This window comes from Oncorhynchus nerka, linkage group LG9a (genome assembly GCF_034236695.1).
Source record: "Oncorhynchus nerka isolate Pitt River linkage group LG9a, Oner_Uvic_2.0, whole genome shotgun sequence".
Taxonomy (NCBI): domain Eukaryota; kingdom Metazoa; phylum Chordata; class Actinopteri; order Salmoniformes; family Salmonidae; genus Oncorhynchus; species Oncorhynchus nerka.
In genome coordinates this window covers 27558414-27582324 of record NC_088404.1, presented here as the reverse complement: position 1 = coordinate 27582324, position 23911 = coordinate 27558414, and the positions used below count along the sequence as shown (strand labels likewise).

Below are 23911 nucleotides of genomic sequence, written 5' to 3'. Positions count from 1 at the left end.
AGAGATGCAAAAGTTTGTTAACTTGGCTTTTGAAGATTTTAGAAAGGCAGGGCAGGATGGATATAGGTCTATAACAGTTTGGGATCCCACTCCTTGTGGGTTTTTGTTTCGATGACGCTTCAGTCATGTCAGGAAACAGATGAGGGGAGGGGTACATGTCCTACTAAAGCAAACATTTACGCAAGCGGTATATGTGCATTGCAACTCCCACCGTTTGAATTTGGATCTGTGCACCGCGGCACAAGTGTCGGGACATGTCAGTACTTCTTTTGACACAGTAAACCAGCTACACACATTTCTGAGTGGATCCCACAGACATGCTGGATTCATAGAGGTACAAAAAGAGTTGCATCCCGATAGACCATGTATCGAGCTAGAAAGATCCACGGGTGTACGGTGGAGTTCAATATCAGGGTCAGTGAATAAAGTGCTGTTACTGCTAGATGTTTTAGAAGTTCTTGCAGATTTTTCAGAGGTTTGTGTACAAACCAAATTAGAAGCCGACGCCCTCTTACATCAAATCCAGAACAATAAGTTTTTATTCCTGTTAGTCACGTTTAGTAAATTGTTTGACACTAGTGATTTTGCTATGAAGGCATTACAAAACTCTACATTATCTGTGACGGACTGTATTGGTTTAATTTAAATCCTCAAAAGCAGTTTTTCTACGTTCAGAGATAACTCAGGGGGAGACTGATAAAGTTCTCAAGCTATTTGAAGAGATTATTATTAAGCATGATATTAGTCATTGGGACGTGAGCGCATCGTGACTTGAGGCAATTTTGGAACAATATTCTAGACAGACAGATTACCGAGTTAAACTCAAGATTTCAAGGAGACACATGGGATCATGCGAGCGGCAGCCTCCTTTTCCAAAGAATCCCAACCTGCGGCCTTAAAGAGCAGCTGAAGACCACATGCGATCATTATGCAATATCAATTGAGGTTACTGAATTCACTGTTTTTATTCAGTAGTTGAGTCGAAAAATGAACATGGGAAAGAGTGACTTTTCCTCCTCCTGTACTTGACACCTGCCCTGATGATATTTTCCCTAATATAAACTCTCTGTTAAGGATCATTGTCACACTTCCAATGACATGGGGCGGCAGGGTAGCCTAGTGGTTAGAGTGTTGGAATCGCAAAATAAATGTAATAAACAAGTTGAAAAATGCCTATCCAAATTTTTCTAGGCCTATCCACCCCCAAAAAAATCTGGCTATGCCCCTGTGTTTAGTCCCAGGTTCCTTGGACACAGGCAGGGTCCTTGGACATAGGCAGGGTCCTTGGACATAGGCAGGGTCCTTGGACATAGGCAGGATCCTTGGACATAGGCAGGGTCCTTGGACATAGGCAGGGTCCTTGGACATAGGCAGGGTCCTTGGACATAGGCAGAATCCTTGGACATAGGCAGGGTCCTTGGACATAGGCAGGGTCCTTGGACATAGGCAGAATCCTTGGACATAGGCAGGGTCCTTGGACATAGGCAGGGTCCTTGGACATAGGCAGAATCCTTGGACATAGGCAGGGTCCTTGGACATAGGCAGGGTCCTTGGACATAGGCAGGGTCTTTGGACATAGGTACATACCACTGAACTGTTTGCTGTAACAAATACCCAATGTTGTTTTGACCTCTACACTGTACAGAACGATCCAGAGGCATACAGTACAGAGTTATGAGTCTGAATGGACTCCAAGTGCTAAACTATTACATAGTGTGAATCTAAATTGGAATGTTATTGTTACGGAAATATATTGCCGTGTTCTAGAGTGAGACCCTCCGGACCCAGAGCCGTTCTACCAGTCCCCGGGCCATGACAGTGCACCAGTGCCTGTTGGGATGGAGAAGGGGAACGTGGTCTACTTCATTGACTCAGGTAACCCTAATGTGTCAGTAAGGTCCCCTTGTCATAGCGCTGCGCTTCGCAGATTTCATTTTCTCAGTGTTACCTCTCTCACCTGTCCTTCCTCCTTTTTGTATTCTTTCCCCTGTTTAGCCACAAAAACCTCCTACTTCACCTGCTCTCACGTGGGGGGGAGCTGGGGGCTCATCAAGAGCTCCACCTCCTGTGCCACGCATCAGGACTAGTCCTTTGAGTCAAGCTTCGAGAGTGGCAACCTGCAGAAGGCAGTTCAAGTGTGAGTCTATGGAGCCGATTGTTGCTAAGTTGCAGATAGGGGTCACTGTGTTTAGGCAATAATCTTTCCTTCTCACTCTCTTTCTACCCCCCCCCCCCCCCCCCTCTCCCGCTTACACAGCGGTGTCCATAACTACAAGCTCACCCTGCACACTGATATGTACACCACCAAGCACACGCAGTGGAGAGTACTTCCGGGTCAGAAACATGAAGGCTAGCCGTCTGTACTGCACAGGCATGAGGTCCATGCTCTACTCTGAGATAGCCGCCTGGGAGAAGGGAGGGCTGGCACCGGACTGCCTTAAACATCAGGTACTACCACAACCAGCATCATAAGGCTGAGCAGGACAACAACACCACCAGAAACATCAAATCCCTCACCTGGACCTGCCAGTTCCCCTATGACAGACGCCTATCTGGCCCACTGCTACCCTTAACACCTACTCCCACCGGCAACGTTGTACATGTGCTGACAGTGACGTCGCCGGGAGGAGGGTGGGCAGAGAGGAGTGCCAAGCAGGTGGTGGTTGTGACGGCCGGGGTGCAACCCGGGGAGAACAACAGCTCCTGGTTGATGCAGGGATTCTTGGACTTCCTGCTGGGAGTCGGACGACACCAGGCAGCTGAGGGAGGTCTTTGTGTTTAAAGTCGCTTATGCACTTTTGGCTTTTTTATATTTGAAAATAACCAAGTATTTCAGTTATGTGTTTGATTGCCATGTGGGATAACTGTACGTTTTCCATTCAGAATTAGAAACACATCATAAAGAGACCCCATGATGTTGATTGTTGTGTTGCTCCCTTGCGGACTTGCAGGTGATGCCTATGCTGAACCCAGACGGGGTGGTGGTGGGGATCTACTACTGATCTCTGGCCGGCAGGGACCTGAACAAGAACTACAAGACTCTGCTGAGGGATTCCTTCCCCTGCGTCTGGCACACCAGGAACATGGTCAATAGGCGAGAGGGGGGAAGTGGGAGGATACTCAAACAGATGTGAGAGAGTCATGCCTCTCTAACCTACTGAGAGGTTTAAGTTCAGTCTGCCTTCTCTGACCTTGTTGCTATGGTTTCCCATCTGTCCTTGTTGTTGTCATTGCACCCAAAACTGATGGCTGAGAGAGATGTGGTGCTGTATTGATTTTCACAGTCATAGTCGTAAGAACAATGTCTTCATGTGCGGCTGTACCAACCGCGATGATGCCACACAATGGCTCCATGAGAGAATCTTCCCTCCCATGATGAGCAAGAACGTCAATGACAAGGTTCGAATCCCATTGAGTTAAAGAAAATCTTGGCCAACGGTAGCTGTGGTCAGAGAGAAGAGAGAGAGAAGGTATGGATGAGAGAGAAGCTCACTCTTCCTAATTTGTTTAGACTGATTGTGGCTTGTGCATTACCCCAGAACCTCATTTCTAAAGACAGTACACTCCTGGATCCCCCATCCCACCACTCACATTGGTGTCATAGGCCATGTGACCCTCTGGCAGGAGGAGTCAGAGAAGCCAATTACCCTTCAAGCCCTACTGCATCTTGATAATTTGCAGTGTTACTAAAATACTGTTACAGGTACATTCATCTCAAGGTGTTTTACAACAACCTGGGCCTTGACCTCCCAAACCTGTTCTTAGTAGGTTGATGCACTCTGAACATCCCCACCTCATCAAACTTAAAAGGCATGAACAAGTGATGACCACTGTTTTGTGCCAGTGTGATGGTCAGCATTAACTGTGTTCCAGAATGAATACCTGGAGGCTGAGGGCTGCATAGCTGTTGAGTGGGGCTCGTGCTCACCCTACTCAGCCACCTATCACAGGTGTGTGGAGGATAGAACCTTATCATTAGGAATGGATTTTGTTTTATGACTTCACCAATTTTTTAAAACCAAATTTGAGTTTTCCTGCTGAATGTGGCTCTGATGTTTGTCTTCCTCAGAGGAGCAGCGACAGTATCAGTCACCAGCTGCAGTTTGGCTCCTCCCAGCCTCCACGGTCAGCCCCTCAGCAGTTGCCCCTATCTGTCACGGCCATAGAGCAACGCGGCCTCTCCATGCCTGTTATGCAGCAGCAGCCCATGCCCTTCAGCCCCGATCACAAAACCAACACTGAGATGATAGGTTGGGTTTGAGCCAGAGGAGGAGCTATAGGAGGACAGGCTCATTGTAATGGATGGAATGGAATCAAACATGTTGTTTTCACATGTTTGATACCGTTCCATTAATTCCATTCCAGCCAGTACAATGAGCCTGTCCTCCTATAGCTCCTGCCAGCCTCCCCTGGTTTGAGCATAGAAATAGAATGAGTGGTACAATATTGACATGAAGAACACACCCAATATGAACTTAGGTGTTCACTAACATAATATTTGTATGAACTAGTATGAAGTAGTGTGACACAGAAATGCAATCAGGAGTAAAGTCGGGGGCTTTATTTTCCACCCCAGTTTAACAGATGGTAAATCAAACGTTCCAAAATCAGAGATGTTGAATTAGTATTAATACAGTCTTATCACTCATCTTTCAGGTGAAGCAGGCAGCCTCCACAGACATGGGTAACTACAGAAAAACATAGCAGTAAAATATCCAGTTGACTGCATTTATGAGTGAACACATAGGACTGAGGCACATAAGTTACTGTCCTCTCCACAACAGCCATATGGACTTTCTAGTGTGTCTTTTTATGCTGTACAGAGTATATGTTGGCATACACAATATATCACAGTACATATACAACAGATGTTTATGTTTTTATTTTTTTCTATATCTGGGAATGAGTCCAGATACATATCTCCTGCTGTTGTCCTGCCCCAGTTAATAACCCCTTTTTCCTCCCTCTCTTCTCTGTAGCCATGACTGTCCATGGGGGGACCAGACAGCAGCTTAGATTAGAGGCAGGGCCCCTCAGAGAGAGCCGCTGGGGGGGAAGGGGAGCAGGCAGGCGTGTGTCTGGTGGAGATGCAGCAGCAGCGAGTCTGAACAACAACCACAGGTACTAAAAGTGTATGCCACCCCTTTTTTTGCATTGTTCTTTGTATTAGCAAATAGTACTTCTAAAAACTACATTCAGAGCTTATTTTGGAATGTGTCTACTCTGAATGGTAACATTTTTCTCGGGTTGGACCAGCAGACCTTGAAGAGGAAATGGGCGTTTTACCACAGATGTCCTCGACCCCCAAAGTGAGAGTCTACGTAGGCTCCAGAAACTCAGCCTGGCCAAGACCTCCAGGTTCCAATCCAATGGGAGAGGGGCCGAAGCAGATCTGGAGGAGAGGATGGTCGCCAGACTGTCAGGGTCTGCCCCTCCTCGCAATAAAACACCTTTTGAGCCAAGAACCAGGCAGGGAAACACATTGGCAAATATGACAGACTGCTGACATGAACCCTTGAAGATGGATGGAGACTAGAGGGAGATTCTGCAACTATTTTGACCATGGGACAATAAAGGTCTTTTCACACTGCATTGTTCTTAGCCCCGGGATAGATTAGCCCCAGGCTTGATTGGCCCTGAGATAGCTTAGCCTGTTTCAGCATTTGTTAGCCCTGGGCTAAGGATTCACACTTGCATTCCAAAGCCCTGGTTAACGGACAAACACGCGACCAGCATTATAAGCAATTAACACACAACCAAAGTTATAAGCAATTAAACATCTATTAACAGCACTTCCTTTTGCTTCTACTTGCCTTGCATTTGATTTCCAACAGTGATGGTTAGTATATCTGCCTATCCGCCATGGGAAACCATGTTTCACTTTTGAAATTCGATCTTACCCCTGTACAGAGAATGCTGTGCACAAACGAGACATCAACTTTCTGATCCTAGCAAAACACGCAACAATATTATTAGCATGGATATATCCAATTAAATGTGAGCTCCTGCAAGTCAAACACTGCTCTTAGTCCTGGTCTAAGGTGCAGTGTGAATGTGCCTTAACATGTACAGCACATTGCCTTTCAGATGGCTATAGAAATTACATTTATTTTTTGCCTTGATTGTGTGCCTTTCTTATTGAGTCTTCATGTCGTTGTGAACCTATTTTAACTTTATAATATTTTGTATACATTTCAGTGTCAATTATTTATTTTCCGCTTATCGATTTGAAGGCATAATCAGATTGAGTCACTATCTATGCAGTAAATTATCTGTTAGAAAACTACATTCTCAAAATTCAGTCTTGGTGTTATTGTAGCATAAACATTGAAACAGATACGTCTAAAAACCCAAACCTTTATTGTCTTCACATCTGTACAACAACCCCTAAAAATGATCATTCAAGGCACAAAACACATTGTGTTAATGTCTGAACAAGGTCCACTGAAAACACAAAGCTGAATTCTAACTTGAGATACACTTAAGCAACTCAAATTTCTCATAATCAACATCAATAGGAGATTTACACCCGAGTACCTCTGTCTCTGCATGTCAGCTCAGCAGAGCAGTCAGGCCCTCAGCTCCTGAACCCCATCAAACTGTCTGAGGTGGAAGTGGCTCTCTGTGTGTCTGACCATCCCACGTAGAGCCACAAAGCCAGAGAGGGCCTAAGAGAGAAAGAGACTTTGTTAGAACATACTTTTTTTTAAACCCCCTTTTCTCCGTGATATCCAATTGGTAGTTAGAGTCTTGTCCCATCGCTGCAACTCCCATACGGACTCGGAGAGGCAAAGGTCGAGAACCATGCGTACTCCGAAACACGACCCTGCCAAGCCACACTGCTTCTTGACACATTGCTTGCTTAACCTGGAAGTCAGTGTGCATGCGCACGTCCCGCCACAAAAGCGCGATGGGACAAACCCTCCCCTAACCCGGATGACGCTGGGCCAATTGTGCGCTGCCTCATGGGTCTCCCGGTCGCGGACAGCTGTAACACAGCCTGGGATCGAACCCGGGTCTGTAGTGACGCCTCAAGCACCACGATGCAGTGCCTTAGACCGCTGCGCCACTCGGGAGGCCCCAGACACACAACCTTTATACACGACAGAGAAAATAAACCAGGGTTTAAATTACCCCAATGTGGTCAAATTGGACACTAATCTAGTTACCATGGTAGGAACAGGCAACAGGCATGCAACCTCACCTGTGTGAGTATGAACAGGGCCAGAATGAAGTGAACCCCTCTCTCCAGAGGTTGGATCAGAATGGCTTGGTTGAAGAGCTGAAACAGAATCAAAGGAAACTGCAGCAGGAGACTCAGGAGCCAGAAACCAGCCAGCTCAGGGACCTGTCATGAGAGAGAGACCGTAAACAATCACCCAAGACCAGTTCTCTGAGATGTTTTCCAAGCATGGGCCAACCCCAGAGGTGGCCTATGGCTTAAAGTGCAACTGCCCATGAAAAACAACTTCTCATTTAGAAAACAGCCTGTGGTATTGATATAGGTCTACTGTCAAAATGAACTACATAATGTAAATAGGATCATGTTGGCCATAATGTCAGTCTCGTCCAAAAAAAGAGTTTTGTGAGACTTGTGGTCGCAACTACATCAAAACGTAAATGAAAGTTGGGTTTGTCTCAAACCTGCCCACATGCTCACAAATAATCATCAATTTGAAGTGCAGCGACCCAATCGTAATGCCTGTGATAAATTTGGGTTGACTTTGGATATACCGATGCGGCTAGTTAGGGACTATCTGTAAATTACACAATGTACATGGGACAATATGTTAAAATTCCAATAGCTCCTAATTTCAAAGACTCCAACTATAAATTGTAGAAATTCATATACAAATATTGAAAGCATTTAATGAGAACTAAAACGGTGTGCAACATAAACATCGTCTCATTTACATTAGTAATTTATTGACAGTCCCTAACTAGCCCCAGAAATAGGCTATCAAATCAATCAATTAAATGTATTTATAAAGCCTTTTTTACATCAGCCGATGTCACAAAGTGCTATACAGAAACCCAGCCTAAACCCCAAACAGCAAGCAATGCAGATGTAGAAGCACGGCTATCCAAACCAATTTTGCCAGGGTTGCACACCAGCTTGATGAAGCTAATTGCCTTAATAATTTGCCTAACACACACGAGACACCCATATTAAACCGGGTGGGTATCATTTGTGGACCGTCCCAACGGGAATCTGTTCCAAAAACATTGTAAATAACAAGGTTGCCAACAAACAACACATATGAAGTTATATCGTGGCAGATTAAGATACTGGGTAGGGAGTGGGCAATGTAATTACGTTTTTTTTTTTTCACTCACCACCTTTACTCCGAAAAATGTCTGTCCTCACTCTTGTTGCCTATGGACAAACATTAAGAATAAGCTACGTGGTGAGTTGATGCCTATTCTGCACCTAGTTAGCTAGATGAATTGATCATGCTACTTTGTATGCGTTGTTTGTTGGAATCCTTGTACTTTACAAAGTTTTTCTAACAGATTCCTGTTGGAACGTTCCACAAATTATACCCACTCTATCAAACCATACCCTGAAACCAACCCACTTTTGAATTCAGTCATGGCCACAAAAATTACTTAATGAGGCCAAATCAGGAAGTACAGTCGCCCTTTAATAATTAAGGATACAGTGAAAGTGTGTGTACCTTCTCTTGCAAATTTCCTGCATAACCTAGGTAGAGTCTGATAGCCTCTACAAGAGTCATCAGAATGAGGATGGTGATGAGGATGAACTTATAGTAGTCAGGAAGGGCTGGATACTGAAACAATATGGGAGAAAAAGGCAAAGGGGTTTATTTAGATACTGGTTACAGTTAGATACATATAGTATGAGTGCATCTAAATTCTAGAGGTGAGTTACCTTGAGGTGCAGCATCACCACCTCGCTGATCCACCACAGTGGGAAAAAACACATGTTGAAGAACAGTGACATCTGGAGAGGCAGGCTGGAGACAACCTCACTGTCTGGGAACGTAAAACAATAGAGTTCACGTTCTTTCCGTTTCATACTTGCTAGTAAACTAGTTAGTATATAACCTATACACGGCCGGGCCAACAGATGTAAATAATATCTGCCTGGTGCCTATGGATAATGGGCTGACAATGGCTTGTTTAGCTAGCTGAGACAAGCGCTAGCTAGCGTTTCAGTTACCAATCCATGCAAGTTTCCACTCACTGTGCCCCAAAAACGTGACATGATCTTCGGGAGATGGTTGAGTACGACTCTGATCAACAAACACAGTTCTGGAAAAGTGTCCTAAACGTCTTCTGATCGGTTCTGGAAGCTCCATGCGAATTGCAAAGATACTCCTGTGCTAGCAAGACAGCGGTTTAGAAAGTCATGCCTGCCAGCAACAAAACACGGTTCCCTTGGTCACATAGAACATCTCGCGTTCTGCCCAAAATCTCGCGACCCAAATGTGCCTGCTTTCATCGTTTATTTTCCTTCATGACCAGTGGTCATACATTGATATCGAAATGATGACTGATTCAGCAGACCTCCACAATTTCCCAAATCTCTGTAAATCTACTTATCAAGACAGTCCTTTAACTTTCTGTAGTGCAGCGGTCTAAGGCACTGCATCTCAGTCCTAGAGGCGTCACTACAGACCCTGGTTCGATTCCAGGCTGTATCACAACCAACCGTGATTGGGAGTCCCATAAGGTGAAGCACAATTTGTCCCAGCATCGTCCGGGTTTGGCCAGGGTAGACCGTCATTGTAAATAAGAATGTGTTCTTAACTGACTTGCCTAGTTAAATAAAGGTTGAACAAATCAAATAAAACATTTAATTTAGCCAACTTTTACATAATCACATTTTTTTTGTGGGGGGGGGGGGGGGGCGAGTAAATGGTGTTCCTTGACAAGGCAAGAACAAGATGTATGTCAAGAGAAGTGCAGTGTTATCATAAGGAGAATTACACTTGGAATACGGAGGAGGAATGGAGGGGATATTTTTGGCTGATCCATTTGTTTGGGGTTTCAGGGTGAATGAAAATATACTTCTGTGCTGTGGAATCGGCGAGGGAAACCAGAAGTGGTCTTCTGATAATTGTTTGTGTTTCTGCTGGTCAGAGGGAGCATGTGCTCCGTGTTTAACGAATGGGGGCAAGAGATGTGAATTGTTCTGCCTACAAGAAAAGGGCGCCATTGAAAGAAGTGATTACTGGGTTAGTGGTAAATGTGAAAGCTGACCAACTGAAGGGGAAGATTCTCTGTGTTTATGATGCTCGTCGTTTGGGGCGACGCAGACAGGGTGGCGTGTGTGGAGAAACACAAGAGTCATTGTCTGTTCTTTTGAGTTTTGATGTTGAGTCTTCGCCCGACAAAATTATGTTAGGAAAAATAAGTTATCCTCTACCAGCTTTTGTGCCAAATACATTACGTTGTTACATGTGTCAAGCTTATGAGCATGTGGCAGCAGTGTGTAGGAGGGAGATTCCTAGGTGTGAGAAGGGCATGAGACAAAGGAATATGTAGCATTGGGGAAAGTAGTGGTCTGTGTTAATTGTAGAGGTGCCTATAGGGCTGGGGATCAGAAATATCCCGTGTGAGAGATGCAGGTTGAGGTTTCCAGGGTTAGAGTAGTGCAGAAGTTGTCATATGCTGAGGCAGTGAAGAAAGTCGATGAAGATGGGGCAAGGGGGAAGGATCCTGAGAGGAGTGGTGCGTGTAGTAGATCTGTACCAGTACAGGGGGAAGGATCCTGAGAGGAGTGGTGCATGTAGTAGATCTGTACCAGTACAGGGGGAAGGATCCTGAGAGGAGTGGTGTGAATAGTAGATCTGTACCAGTACAGGGGGAAGGATCCTGAGAGGAGTGGTGCGTGTAGTAGATCTGTACCAGTACAGGGGGAAGGATCCTGAGAGGAGTGGTGTGAATAGTAGATCTGTACCAGTACAGGGGGAAGGATCCTGAGAGGAGTGGTGTGAATAGTAGATCTGTACCAGTACAGGGGGAAGGATCCTGAGAGGAGTGGTGTGAGTAGTAGATCTGTACTAGTACAGGGGGAAGGATCCTGAGAGGAGTGGTGTGAATAGTAGATCTGTACCAGTACAGGGGGAAGGATGTGTAGTAGATCTGTACCAGTACAGGGGGAAGGATCCTGAGAGGAGTGGTGTGAATAGTAGATCTGTACCAGTACAGGGGGAAGGATCCTGAGAGGAGTGGTGTGAATAGTAGATCTGTACCAGTACAGGGGGAAGGATCCTGAGAGGAGTGGTGCGTGTAGTAGATCTGTACCAGTACAGGGGGAAGGATCCTGAGAGGAGTGGTGCGTGTAGTAGATCTGTACCAGTACAGGGGGAAGGATCCTGAGAGGAGTGGTGTGAGTTGTAGATCTGTACCAGTACAGGGGGAAGGATCCTGAGAGGAGTGGTGTGTGTAGTAGATCTGTACCAGTACAGGGGGAAGGATCCTGAGAGGAGTGGTGTGAGTAGTAGATCTGTACCAGTACAGGGGGAAGGATCCTGAGAGGAGTGGTAGATCTGTGTAGTAGATCTGTACCAGTACAGGGGAAGGATCCTGAGAGGAGTGGTGCGTGTAGTAGATATGTACCAGTACAGGGGGAAGGATCCTGAGAGGAGTGGTGAGTGTAGTAGATCTGTACCAGTACAGGGGGAAGGATCCTGAGAGGAGTGGTGCGTGTAGTAGATCTGTACCAGTACAGGGGGAAGGATCCTGAGAGGAGTGGTGCGTGTAGTAGATCTGTACCAGTACAGGGGGAAGGATCCTGAGAGGAGTGGTGCGTGTAGTAGATCTGTACCAGTACAGGGGGAAGGATCCTGAGAGGAGTGGTGCGTGTAGTAGATCTGTACCAGTACAGGGGGAAGGATCCTGAGAGGAGTGGTGTGAGTTGTAGATCTGTACCAGTACAGGGGGAAGGATCCTGAGAGGAGTGGTGTGAGTAGTAGATCTGTACCAGTACAGGGGGAAGGATCCTGAGAGAGATCTGTACCAGTACAGGGGGAGGGAGTGGTGCGTGTAGTAGATCTGTACCAGTACAGGGGGAAGGATTCTGAGAGGAGTGGTGCGTGTAGTAGATCTGTACCAGTACAGGGGAAGGATCCTGAGAGGAGTGGTGAGTGTAGTAGATCTGTACCAGTACAGGGGAAGGATCCTGAGAGGAGTGGTGCGTGTAGTAGATCTGTACCAGTACAGGGGAAGGGAAGGATCCTGAGAGGAAGGTGGTGTGTGAATAGTAGATCTGTACCAGTACAGGGGAAGGATCCTGAGAGGAGTGGTGTGTAGTAGATCTGTACCAGTACAGGGGAAGGGGAGGAGTGGTGCGTGTAGTAGATCTGTACCAGAACAGGGGGAAGGTGGTGGTGCGTGTAGTAGATCTGTACCAGTACAGGGGGGGGAAGGATGTGAATAGTAGATCTGTACCAGTACAGGGGGAAGGATCCTGAGAGGAGTGGTGTGAATAGTAGATCTGTACCAGTACAGGGGGAAGGATCCTGAGAGGAGTGGTGTGAATAGTAGATCTGTACCAGTACAGGGGGAAGGATCCTGAGAGGAGTGGTGAGTGTAGTAGATCTGTACCAGTACAGGGGGAAGGATCCTGAGAGGAGTGGTGCGTGTAGTAGATCTGTACCAGTACAGGGGGAAGGATCCTGAGAGGAGTGGTGTGAATAGTAGATCTGTACCAGTAGGATGAAGGATCCTCTGTACCAGTACAGGGGGAAGGATCCTGAGAGGAGTGGTGAGTGTAGTAGATCTGTACCAGTACAGGGGGAAGGATCCTGAGAGGAGTGGTGCGTGTAGTAGATCTGTACCAGTACAGGGGGAAGGATCCTGAGAGGAGTGGTGTGAATAGTAGATCTGTACCAGTACAGGGTGAAGGATCCTGAGAGGAGTGGTGTGAGTAGTAGATCTGTACCAGTACAGGGGGAAGGATCCTGAGAGGAGTGGTGTGAATAGTAGATCTGTACCAGTACAGGGGAAGGATCCTGAGAGGAGTGGTGTGAATAGTAGATCTGTACCAATACAAAGGAATAAACCAACAAGTGATACATGTTTCAGTAAGATTTCATTTTCGGTCTTTATAACAATGGTTATGAACTGTACTGCAGGGATGGAACGTAAGTTGCAGAAAAAAGAGGTTATGGTGGCAGCTGCAGAGAGGTATTTGGGTGTGTGAGACATCAGAAGAGTTACAGGGTGTGTTAAGTGGTGGTGTCCCATCCTTTCAGGCTGTTGTCCTAGTGTAGTGTTGGATGGTTGGGTATTTGTTGTGTTTATTTCTATATTATTTTTGTATTTTTTTTTCAAGCAAAGTATAAGGAAGGTGGTGGTAATGCAACATTTATTGGATGCCAACCGCCATTAAACCTCATCGAAGAAGAAGAGATGGAGGAAGCAGAAGGGTCGTTTGAAGCTGAAAGCACGTCAAGTACAGTTAGCGAGTAAGATGAGTGGACAACAGTCCAAGAATGGAACAAAAAGGGCAAAAATTGTTGTGGAAAATGAGTCTAATGAATCATTGATTGTTGGACAACGTTTGGATAAGGATGTTTATTATTTTATTTTATTTTGAAGGATGGTGAAGAAGGTGTTGGGAAAAGTGGATGCAGTCAAAGTAACCAGAAATGGTATGGTGTTGATATCGTGTGTATCTGAAGAGCAAAAGGAGCGTGCATTGTGGCTCGCGGAATTGTCGAAGCATGAAGTGAACAGCTGTGATTTTCAGAGCAGAGCCCCGGTAAAAGGTGTTATCTCTGGTGTCCCGTCGGACATTGATAATCAATATCTTAGGCTAAAGATTACAGGAGTAATTCATGCACGTTGCTTGACAAGTGTGGAGAATGAGAAAAAATAGAAACGTTTATCTGTATATTTGATGGTTGATGAGTATTTACTACCATATGTAAAGTTTGGATATATAAGATACGCCGTAAGAGCGTTCATGCAAACCCGATGCAATGCAAGAAGTGTAAAAAGTTTGGCCATGTGTCAAGTGTTTGTAGACGGAAGGAATATGTTATTGATGAGTCTGTGAATGTAAAATGTTGCAACTGTGGTGGAGTTCATATTTCCGAATTTCCTGAGTGCCCTGTTAGGGTGAAAGAGGTTGAGGGGTCAAGGATCAGGGCTGTACAGCAAATCTCCTATGTGGAGGCGGTGAAGAGAGTTGAAGGGAAAGGAGGCCAAAGTTCTGAAGAAGACATGGTGGTGGATGCACCACAACTAGTTGCAAATGTTATACATCAAGTGATCTGGATACACTTATTGTGAAGAAGGTGGATTTTGTAGCATTTATAGCCACAGTTATTAATTGTACTGCACAAGTGTCCAAGAAGCTGGACATCATTATATCTGCAGCTGAGAAGTTTTTGGGCCTCCCAAGATTTAACGGCAGAAGCACTACAAGGACTACTGTCGCCAGGAAATGTCCCGCCATCACAGGATCCTTCTCAGCCTGTGAAGGGGCCTTATTAAAACAGAAAAGCAGTCTGATTTACTTTAATTAACATTTTGTTACTGATAGTTTGTATGGATTTTTATTTATTTTTTTACCCTTTTTGGATCCTTAATATCCACCTGTACAGTAGGTGGTGGAATGCACATGTAATTAATGCCAACACCGTTACACCAAACAATAAGAAGAAGTGATCTTCAGGACGGAAAGTCGGAGCTCTAGAAAGAGGCCCTAGTTCCCGAGTTGAGTGACTGTTCAAATCAAGTTCCGAGTTGTTTTGAATGCACTGAATTCGGAAGTATGAGAAAATTGAGTTCCCAGTTGTTTTGAACGTGGCAATAGTCCGCCATAGTGGACATGTCATAATACCCATAAAACCTAGCGGTCAAACACGGAAATGTTTCCATTCTCTTTCCACCATTCATTTTTCACATAGTGAATTATACAAACACTTCAAATTAAGTAAGTGTTTGGTTTAGGCTTACCTTGTTGTGATGTTTTCATAACCATGTAATTCTCTGTCTGACAAATTGAGTTTTAGCAATATATTCGCCTCAATTTACAAAACGCTAATTAGCAACAGAGAAGACCTCAGCAAGACTACAAATTCCTGCAGGAAGCTCCTGCAAGTCATCTCTAGCCGACACTGTCAGCTACCGTTCACCAGCGTGATCTGAGAGACCTGTACCCAATCCATGATGAATCCATTTGCTGTATTAAAATGAATTGAATAAAATGTTGAACTTCTTCCGTCCCCTTTCTCTGTCTTCGCTAGCCACTGACTACGATTCAGCTAGTTAGCAGAGCAGCAGATCAAAACTTATTTTTGTATCACTTAGCCTAGATAATTGTTTTTACAGTATGTCGACTTTGGTATCTATTTCAGACATGGAATTTTTCAAAGAAGAGCAAAAGAGCATTAAAGACCACTATAAGTCTGGCCATGTGGAGAAGTGTAGCTATAGTAAGGGACAATTTGCCGGTTTTGTCAGGGCCAGCACGAGGGATAAAGTCTATCCTGTGTCGGTGACTGTAGCTATTAAGTTAAGTTTGAGCATCTTAGCAATACAATGTGTTCTATACAGCCGTCAACATTCTACAAGGAAAGAGACACTTAATCAATCATATAATCATTAACCAGATTACCCCGGATACCAGACTTCGATGAGTTATAACTCAGTTCTAGAATGTTGTCATTGATGAGAATGAATCAAAAAATCTATTGACATTCAGAATTGAATTTGTTTAGAGCCTGTATTGTAGTTGCATAACCAGAGAAAAATCTTCAAAGACAATATTTGTTTATTCAGAGTGGTACATGCATTCACACAGTCTTGATTTATAGGATCCTTCCCACTATATCAGGGGTACTCAACACTTACCATACGAGGTCTGGCGCCTGCTGGTTTTCCTTTCTACCTGATAATTAAATGCACCCACCTGTGTGAGAAACAATGAGAAAATGCAGTGGAACTGGCTTCAAGGTCCAGAGTTGAGTTTGAGGGCACTAATTGATTGATACAGTGCATTTGGAAAGTATTCAGACCCCTTGACTTTTTCCACATTTTGTTACGTTAAAAGCCTTATTCTAAAATTGATTAAATACATTTGTTCCCTCATCAATCTACACACAATACCCCATAATTACAAGCAAAAACAGGTTTTTAGACATTTTGCAAATGTATTAATAATAAAAAACAGAAATACCTTATTTACCTAAGTATTCAGACCCTTTGCTATGAGACTCAAAATTGAGCTTAGGTGCATCCTATTTTCATTGACCATCCTTGAGATGTTTCTACAACTTGATTGGAGTCCACCTGTGGTAAATTCAGTTGATTGGACATTATTTGGAATGGCACACCAAGCAATGACCACCATCATTTTTAAATGGAAGAAGTTTAGAAACACCAAGACACCATCTTGGAGTTGGCAGCCAGGTCAAACTGAGCAATCCGGCGAAACGGGCCTTGGTCAGGGAGGTGACCAAGAACCCAAACTCTATAGTTCCTTTGTGGAGATGGGAGAACCTTCCGGAAGGACAACCATCTCTGCAGCACTCCACCCATAAGGCCTTTATGGTAGAGTGGCCAGACGGAAGCCCCTCCTCAGTAAAAGGCACATGAGAGCCCGCTTGGAGTTTGCCAAAAGTCAGCTAAACAAGATTCTCTGGTCTGATGAAACCAATACTGAACTCTTTGACCTGAATGCCAAGCATCACATCTGGATGCCTGGTACCATCCCTACTGTGAGGCATGGTGATGGCAGCATCATGCTGTGAGGATGTTTTTCAGAGACAAGGACTAGGAGACTAGTCAGGATCGAGGGAAAGATGATCAGAGCAAAGTACAGAGAGATCCTTGATGAAAACCTGCTCCAGAGCGCTCAGGACCTCAGACAGGGGCGAAGGTTCACCTTCCAACAGGACAACGAGACTAAGCACACAGCTAAGACAATGCAGGAGTGGCTTCGGGACAAGTCTCTGAATGTCCTTGAGTGGCCCAGCCAGAGCCCGGACTTGAACCTGATCGAACATCTCTGGAGAGTCCTGAAAATAGCTGTGTAGCAACGCTCCCCACCCAACCTGACAGAGCTTGAGAGGATCTGCAGAGAAGAATGGGAGAAACATCCCCAATATAGGTGTGCCAAGCTTGTAGCATCATACCCCAGAAGACTCGAGGCTGTAATCGCTGCCAAAGGTTCTTCAACAAGTACTGAGTAAAGGGTCTGAATAGGTATGTAAATGTGATATTTCCGTTTTTTTTTTTAAACGTGTTTTTGCTTTGTCATTATGGGATATTGTGTGTATATTGATGAGGGGAAAAAACATTTATTAAATTTTAGAATAAGGTTGTGACGTAACAAAATGTGCATAAAGTCAAGGGGTCTGAATACTTTCTGAATGCACTGTAAGTCAATTAAATTAAATGGAAAAACTGCACTTGTCTTCGTGAAAATTACAGTTTACTAAATATTCTACAGCTGTAATGGCATCAATCAAATCAAACTTTATTTATATAGCACATTTCTTACAACAAATGCATTTCAAAGTGTTCAAAGTCATGGATTGAAAGGCATGTGGCACTTAACATCCTTCCTCTTGGCAGGTGACCAGGGGATTCTCTACTACATGCAAATGCTTTCGTGGAGCTCATGAGTGTAGCCATGCAGCCTATTTTGGCAGTTCACAATATCGACGTTACGGTGGTGGAATGCATGTGGAGGAAGCCAGCCATGCCCAACCAGGTGCAGTCAGTGGAGGACATGTACCCGGCTGAAGACTGCAACCCTCTGTTCCTGGAGCCCACAGAGGATGATTTTCAGAGGCAAAGGAACTGTCTCCGGGGCAGGTTCATTGGAATGGCATGTCTCCTTGAACCTGAGCCAGAAAAATAACTACCCTCCCTGTCATCCCTGTCTGTACCAGACATTAAAAAACAAAGGCACCTGGGGCACGCAGGCACCCTGGCTGGCATGCCGCTGTCGGTTGAGTTGGACAGCGCACCAACCCCAACTGGCACACCATGAGGAGAGGGAGGTTGATGGCCAGCAATTATGGAGCAGTGGTTAGTGCCAAATGCTTTACTCCGTCGCTGCTAAAAAGGGTCCTCAGTTGACAGTTGTTGGATTGGGTGTTGTCTGTAATGTGGGGCACAGATAACGAAGAGGAGGGCATCAAGGAATTCAAAATGGCTACAGGGATGGATGTGCTTTGGGTCAAAGGGTCTGGGATCCTTAGTGCCTCACCGGATGGTCTGGTGGGCACCACAGCAGTGGTGGAGGTCAAGTGTCCCTATGGTGCAAGGGACCTTACCATTGAAGAGGCAGTGAGGTCGAAGGAGTTCTATATCAAGGAGAGAGGGTCTTACTGCCCCTGTGAAGACCATCCATACTGGCACCAAGTCCAAGGTCAGCTCCACATCACTGGGAGGGACACCTGCTTCTTCGTTGTGTGGACCACCAAGGACTCCATCATCATCCACATCCAGCGACCTCTGACAGACTCATATTGCTCCTATTGTCAGTACCTGTTTTCAGGGAAGCCAATGATCCAAAAATATTCCACATAGTTCATACAGACACACTAGGCTCCCAGAATAAGTTATATTACATACAGGTTTTGCTCAAAGTAGCCAACTAAAGTAATGTAGTTATCTTTATCATGGGCATAGTGGGAATGTATATCTGTGATGTTAGATACATCAGATGTGTGAGTTCCTTTTGAATATCTGTGATGTTCAAATTACTTTCGAGGCCCTGTGTTTTAACATTTAACATTTAACATTTAAGTCATTTAGCAGACGCTCTTATCCAGAGCGACTTACAAATTGGTGCGTTCACCTTAAGACATCCAGTGGAACAGCCACTTTACAATAGTGCATCTAAATCTTTCAAGGGGGGGTGAGAAGGATTACTTTATCCTATCCTAGGTATTCCTGAAAGAGGTGGGGTTTCAGGTGTCTCCGGAAGGTGGTGATTGACTCCGCTGTCCTGGCGTCGTGAGGGAGTTTGTTCCACCATTGGGGGGCCAGAGCAGCGAACAGTTTTGACTGGGCTGCGCGGGAACTGTACTTCCACAGTGGTAGGGAGGCGAGCAGGCCAGAGGTGGATGAACGCAGTGCCCTTGTTTGGGTGTAGGGCCTGATCAGAGCCTGGAGGTACTGAGGTGCCGTTCCCCTCACAGCTCCGTAGGCAAGCACCATGGTCTTGTAGTGGATGCGAGCTTCAACTGGAAGCCAGTGGAGAGAGCGGAGGAGCGGGGTGACGTGAGAGAACATGGGAAGGTTGAACACCAGACGGGCTGCGGCGTTCTGGATGAGTTGTAGGGGTTTAATGGCACAGGCAGGGAGCCCAGCCAACAGCGAGTTGCAGTAATCCAGACGGGAGATGACAAGTGCCTGGATTAGGACCTGCGCCGCTTCCTGTGTGAGGCAGGGTCGTACTCTGCGGATGTTGTAGAGCATGAACCTACAAGAACGGGCCACCGCCTTGATGTTAGTTGAGAACGACAGGGTGTTGTCCAGGATCACGCCAAGGTTCTTAGCGCTCTGGGAGGAGGACACAATGGAGTTGTCAACCGTGATGGCGAGATCATGGAACGGGCAGTCCTTCCCCGGGAGGAAGAGCAGCTCCGTCTTGCCGAGTTTCAGCTTGAGGTGGTGATCCGTCATCCACACTGATATGTCTGCCAGACATGCAGAGATGCGATTCGCCACCTGGTCATCAGAAGGGGGAAAGGAGAAGATTAATTGTGTGTCGTCTGCATAGCAATGATAGGAGAGACCATGTGAGGTTATGACAGAGCCAAGTGACTTGGTGTATAGCGAGAATAGGAGAGGGCCTAGAACAGAGCCCTGTTACTTGCTGAAGGTCATCCCTGCCTGTATCCGACATGGCTGGAAAACAAGTGAACAATTAATAAAGATCATACACAAACAATAGGCTCCTAGAATAGGTTATATTACATTTCAGTTTTGCTCAAGTAGCCAATTAAAGTAAAGTAGTTATTGTCTGAGGGATGATCTGAGGGTGGTATGAGGGATACACTCCTGTTGGACAGGAAAACAAAGAGACATTTGGCCAGTGGTAGGTCTGTTTCAATGCTGTATCACCATCTTTATCTGGACAGAACGCATTGTTTATCAAAACACAAACACACCTTGGACAATGTGACAAGTGGTCCCTCAACACCCAATCTTAAGTCATGAGAACCATACACAAACAAAACAAACATACTGCGCAGATATATCTACAAATGTATTGTTGTATCACATTTGATGAGTTACTGACCTCTTCGTCCACCCAAGCCAAACATGGACAATTCCTAGCCCAACCGTCCGGCAGATGGCCATATTATTTACTTTACATAATGTCATCTGCGTCCAATGATGCGTATACACATCATTGTCTGCATCCAACTGGAATGTATGCATGCAGCCGGCTATCCTAGGTGGTCATGTCTAGATGGGATCCATCTTTTGTCAAATTTACGTCAAAAGTAGAAAACATATTTTTGTTTGAATTTTAGCTAACCCTAACCCTTTTCTGAACTTTAACCTAATTAACCTGCCACATTAATTATCCTAACCTGCTGTGTAAGTTGTCCTAAACCTAATACAAAAAGTAAATTCTTACAAAAGCTGGATCAATTGACCATCCTGGTTGAAGATCAATCAATCAATCAATCAACTATCTTTATAAAGCCCCTTTTACATCAGCAGTTGTCACAAAGTGCTTATACAGAAACCGAGCCTAAAACCTCAAAGAGCGAGCAATGCAGATCTAGTAGCATTGTGGCTAGGAACAACTCCCTAGAAAAGCAGGAACCTAGGAAGAAACCTAAAGAGGAATGAGGCTCTGAGGGGTGGCCAGTCCTCTTCTGGTGGTGCCGGGTGGAGATTATAAAAGTACATGAGACACAGGGACATAAACGGCAGGTCCAGGAGAATGTAGCACGACAGGTTCCATAGTCGCAGGCAGAACAGCAGAAACTTGATCAGCAACACGACAAGGTGGTAGGTAGCAAGTCCGTGGAACAGGTCAAGGTTCCATAGCCGCAGGCTCGGGACACTTTGTTCCGCCCACAACAGACTACTGTAACCTGATTGGCTGAACATTAGGAAGTAGCATTAGTCACTCTAACATGGTGGTGGAAAATTGTGTTTTATTAAGACAGCATACAAATTGTCCCCTTTTTTGTGGTAGCTCACCATTAAAGTTAGTTAAGGAGGAAACCGATACCCTTGCAGCCTGAATGGAGGATGTTTTAATTATGAGCCAGTCACCGGGGGACAGAAGTGTATAGCCAGCTACATACATTTAAGTTGAACGCAGAGTTAAATTGAGGACTCATCATGGATATAACCTGTTTTAGCATGGACATTGCCATTGAGGGCATCTACCATTTAAAAGTAGTCAACTGGGTGGGGATTCCTATGAGTTGGGAGCAATCAGCCAATGAACAAGAACAAATGTGACTACTTTAAAATTGCGCTGCCCATGATGTCACAGAAGCTATAATGGCACAGACAGAACGATTAGTATATACAGTACCAGTCAAAAGTTGACACACCTACTCATTCAAGGGTTTTTCTTTATTTTTTACAATTTTCTACATTGTGGAATAATAGTGAAGACATCAAAACTATGAAATAACACATATGGAATCATGTATTAGCAATTTTAGATTTTAGATTCTTCAAGTAGCCACCCGTTGCCTTGATGACAGCTTTGCACACTCTTGGCCTTCTCTCAACCAGCTTCACCTGGAATGCTTTCCCAACTGTCTTAAAGGAATTCCCACATATGCTGAGCACTTGTTGGTTGCTTTTCCTTCACTCTGCGGTCCAACTAATTCCGAACCATCTCAATTGAGTTGAGGTTGGGTGATTGTGGAGGACAGGTCATCTGATGCAGCACTCCATCATTGTCCTTCTTGGTCAAATAGCCCTTACACAGCCTGGAGGTGTGTTGAGTCATTGTCCTGTTGAAAAACAGATGGGATGGCGTATCGCTGCAGAATGCTTTGGTAACCATGCTGGTTAAGTGTGCCTTGACTTCTAAATAATTCACTGACAGTGTCACCAGCAAAGCACCCCCACACCATCACACTTCCTCCTCCATGCTTCATGGTGGGAACCACACATGCAGAGATTATCCATTCATCTGCTCTTCATCTCATAAAGACACGGTGGTTGGAACCAAAAAAACTCTAATTTGGACTCATCAGACCAAAGGACAGATTTGCCCCAGTCTAATGTCCATTGCTCGTGTTTCCGGGCCCAAGCAAGTCCCTCTTATTGGTGTCCTTTAGTAGTGGTTTCTTTGCAGCAATTCGACCATGAAGGCCTGAAGGCATGTGTGGTCTTTGCTAGGTAAAGCCCCGCCTTAGCTCAGCTCACTGATCACCATAGCAACACCCACCTGTAGCACGCGCTCCAGCAGGTATACTTCACTGGTCATCCCCAAAGCCAACACTTCCTTTGGCCGCCTTTCCTTCAGTTTTCTGCTGCCAATGACTGGAACTGCAAAAATCACTGAAGCCTTACATCTTCCTCTCTAACTTTAAGCATCAGCTGTCAGAGCAGTTTACTGTACCTGTACAATCACTGTACCTGTACACAGCCAATCTGTAAATAGCACACCCAACTACCTCATCCCTATATCGTTATTTATCCTCTTGCTCTTTTGAACCCCAGTATCTCTACTTGCACATCATCATCTGCACATCACTCCAGTGTTAATGCTAAATTGTAATTATTTCACCTCTATGACCTATTTATTGCCTTACCTCCCTACTCTTCTACATTTGCACACACTGTATATAGATTTTTCTATTGTGTTATTGACTGTACGTTTGTTTATGTGTAACTGTCTTGTCGCACTGCTTTGCTTTCTTGGCCAGGTCGCAGTTGTAAATGAGAACTTGTTCTCAACTGGCCTACCTGGTTAAATAAAGGTGAAATTATTATTTATTTAATTCACAGTCTCCTCTGAACAATTGATGTTGAGATGTGTCTGTTACTTTAACTCTGTGAGGCATTTATTTGGGCTGCAATCTGAGGTGCAGTTAACTCTAATGAACTTTACTCTGGGTCTTCCATTCCTGTGGCGGTCCTCATGAGAGCCAGTTTAATCATTGCGCTTGATGGTTTTTGCGATTTAAAGTAATGGACTGCCATTTCTCTATGCTTTTTGAGCTGTTCTTGCCATAATATGGACTTGGTTTTTTACGAAATAGGGATGTCTTCTGTATACCACCCCTACCTTGTCACAACACAACTGATTGGCTCAAATCCATTGTTACGAATCCCTTTTGGCCCGACAGTCTAGGGGAGATGGTAATGAGACCCGTAACAACTCATGCAAATTATAAGAGTGAAAAAGTAAAAGTGAGAACGAAATAACCACAGACAACTAAATTACCATCAAACACATGGTTTATTAGAAAACATACGGTAATGGGGGGGAGCAGGAAAAGGGGCTGAGCTGGACCCAAGGAAAGAAACAGTAAGCATTCAAAAACAACCCTAAGCTAGACTAGCCTATTTCAACAGCTAACTAACCAAAAATACAGTGGGTGGTCCGCCCAGTTCTAACTAGTGTTTTTAACAAAATTTACCTACGGGTAGTGTATGCTCATGGGCGACTTGTCTTAGTTCCCCCTTTTCCCACCAGCAAACAAACACCATAACCAAAAACAATACTCACAGGTGAGGACAGTGATATGGAGGTGCTCAAACAAAAGATAGCTCAATACATAAAGAGCGATAGAGAGACATAGTAGGAGAGGGTGAAACAGAGCGATCTACAGACATATGTCATTTACAGAGAGATTGAGCTCTAGAGCAAACAACTGACAGGGTTTTTAAACCAAGGGAAAGGAACTGTGATTGGGTAGGAAACAGGAGGAGGTGTGTCTTTTGATTGGTGACTGATTGGGGAGTGGTGATTTTCACC

At 44.9% G+C, this 23911-nt stretch overlaps 1 protein-coding gene and 1 pseudogene across 2 annotated transcripts; one reads left to right on the top strand and one right to left on the bottom strand.

The window, feature by feature from the left end:
- Positions 1–1674: 1674 nt before the first annotated feature.
- On the top strand, positions 1675–6122 carry LOC115134144 (cytosolic carboxypeptidase 2-like; annotated as a pseudogene).
- A 215-nt stretch (positions 6123–6337) lies between these two features.
- tmem17 (transmembrane protein 17) lies at positions 6338–9427 on the bottom strand. Of its 2 annotated transcripts, XM_065022465.1 has the most exons (6): positions 9209–9427; positions 8894–8997; positions 8679–8792; positions 7205–7348; positions 6538–6668; positions 6338–6387 (listed from the first exon to the last, which is right to left on the bottom strand). In XM_065022465.1, the coding sequence occupies exons 1-5, from the start codon at positions 9321–9323 to the stop codon at positions 6570–6572; spliced, it is 576 nt and encodes a 191-aa protein (XP_064878537.1). In that variant the 5' UTR covers positions 9324–9427; the 3' UTR covers positions 6338–6387; positions 6538–6569. The 2 variants fall into 2 exon arrangements, with proteins under 2 accessions (XP_064878537.1, XP_029523683.1); XM_029667823.2 differs by having other exon boundaries at positions 6338–6668.
- Positions 9428–23911: the final 14484 nt, after the last annotated feature.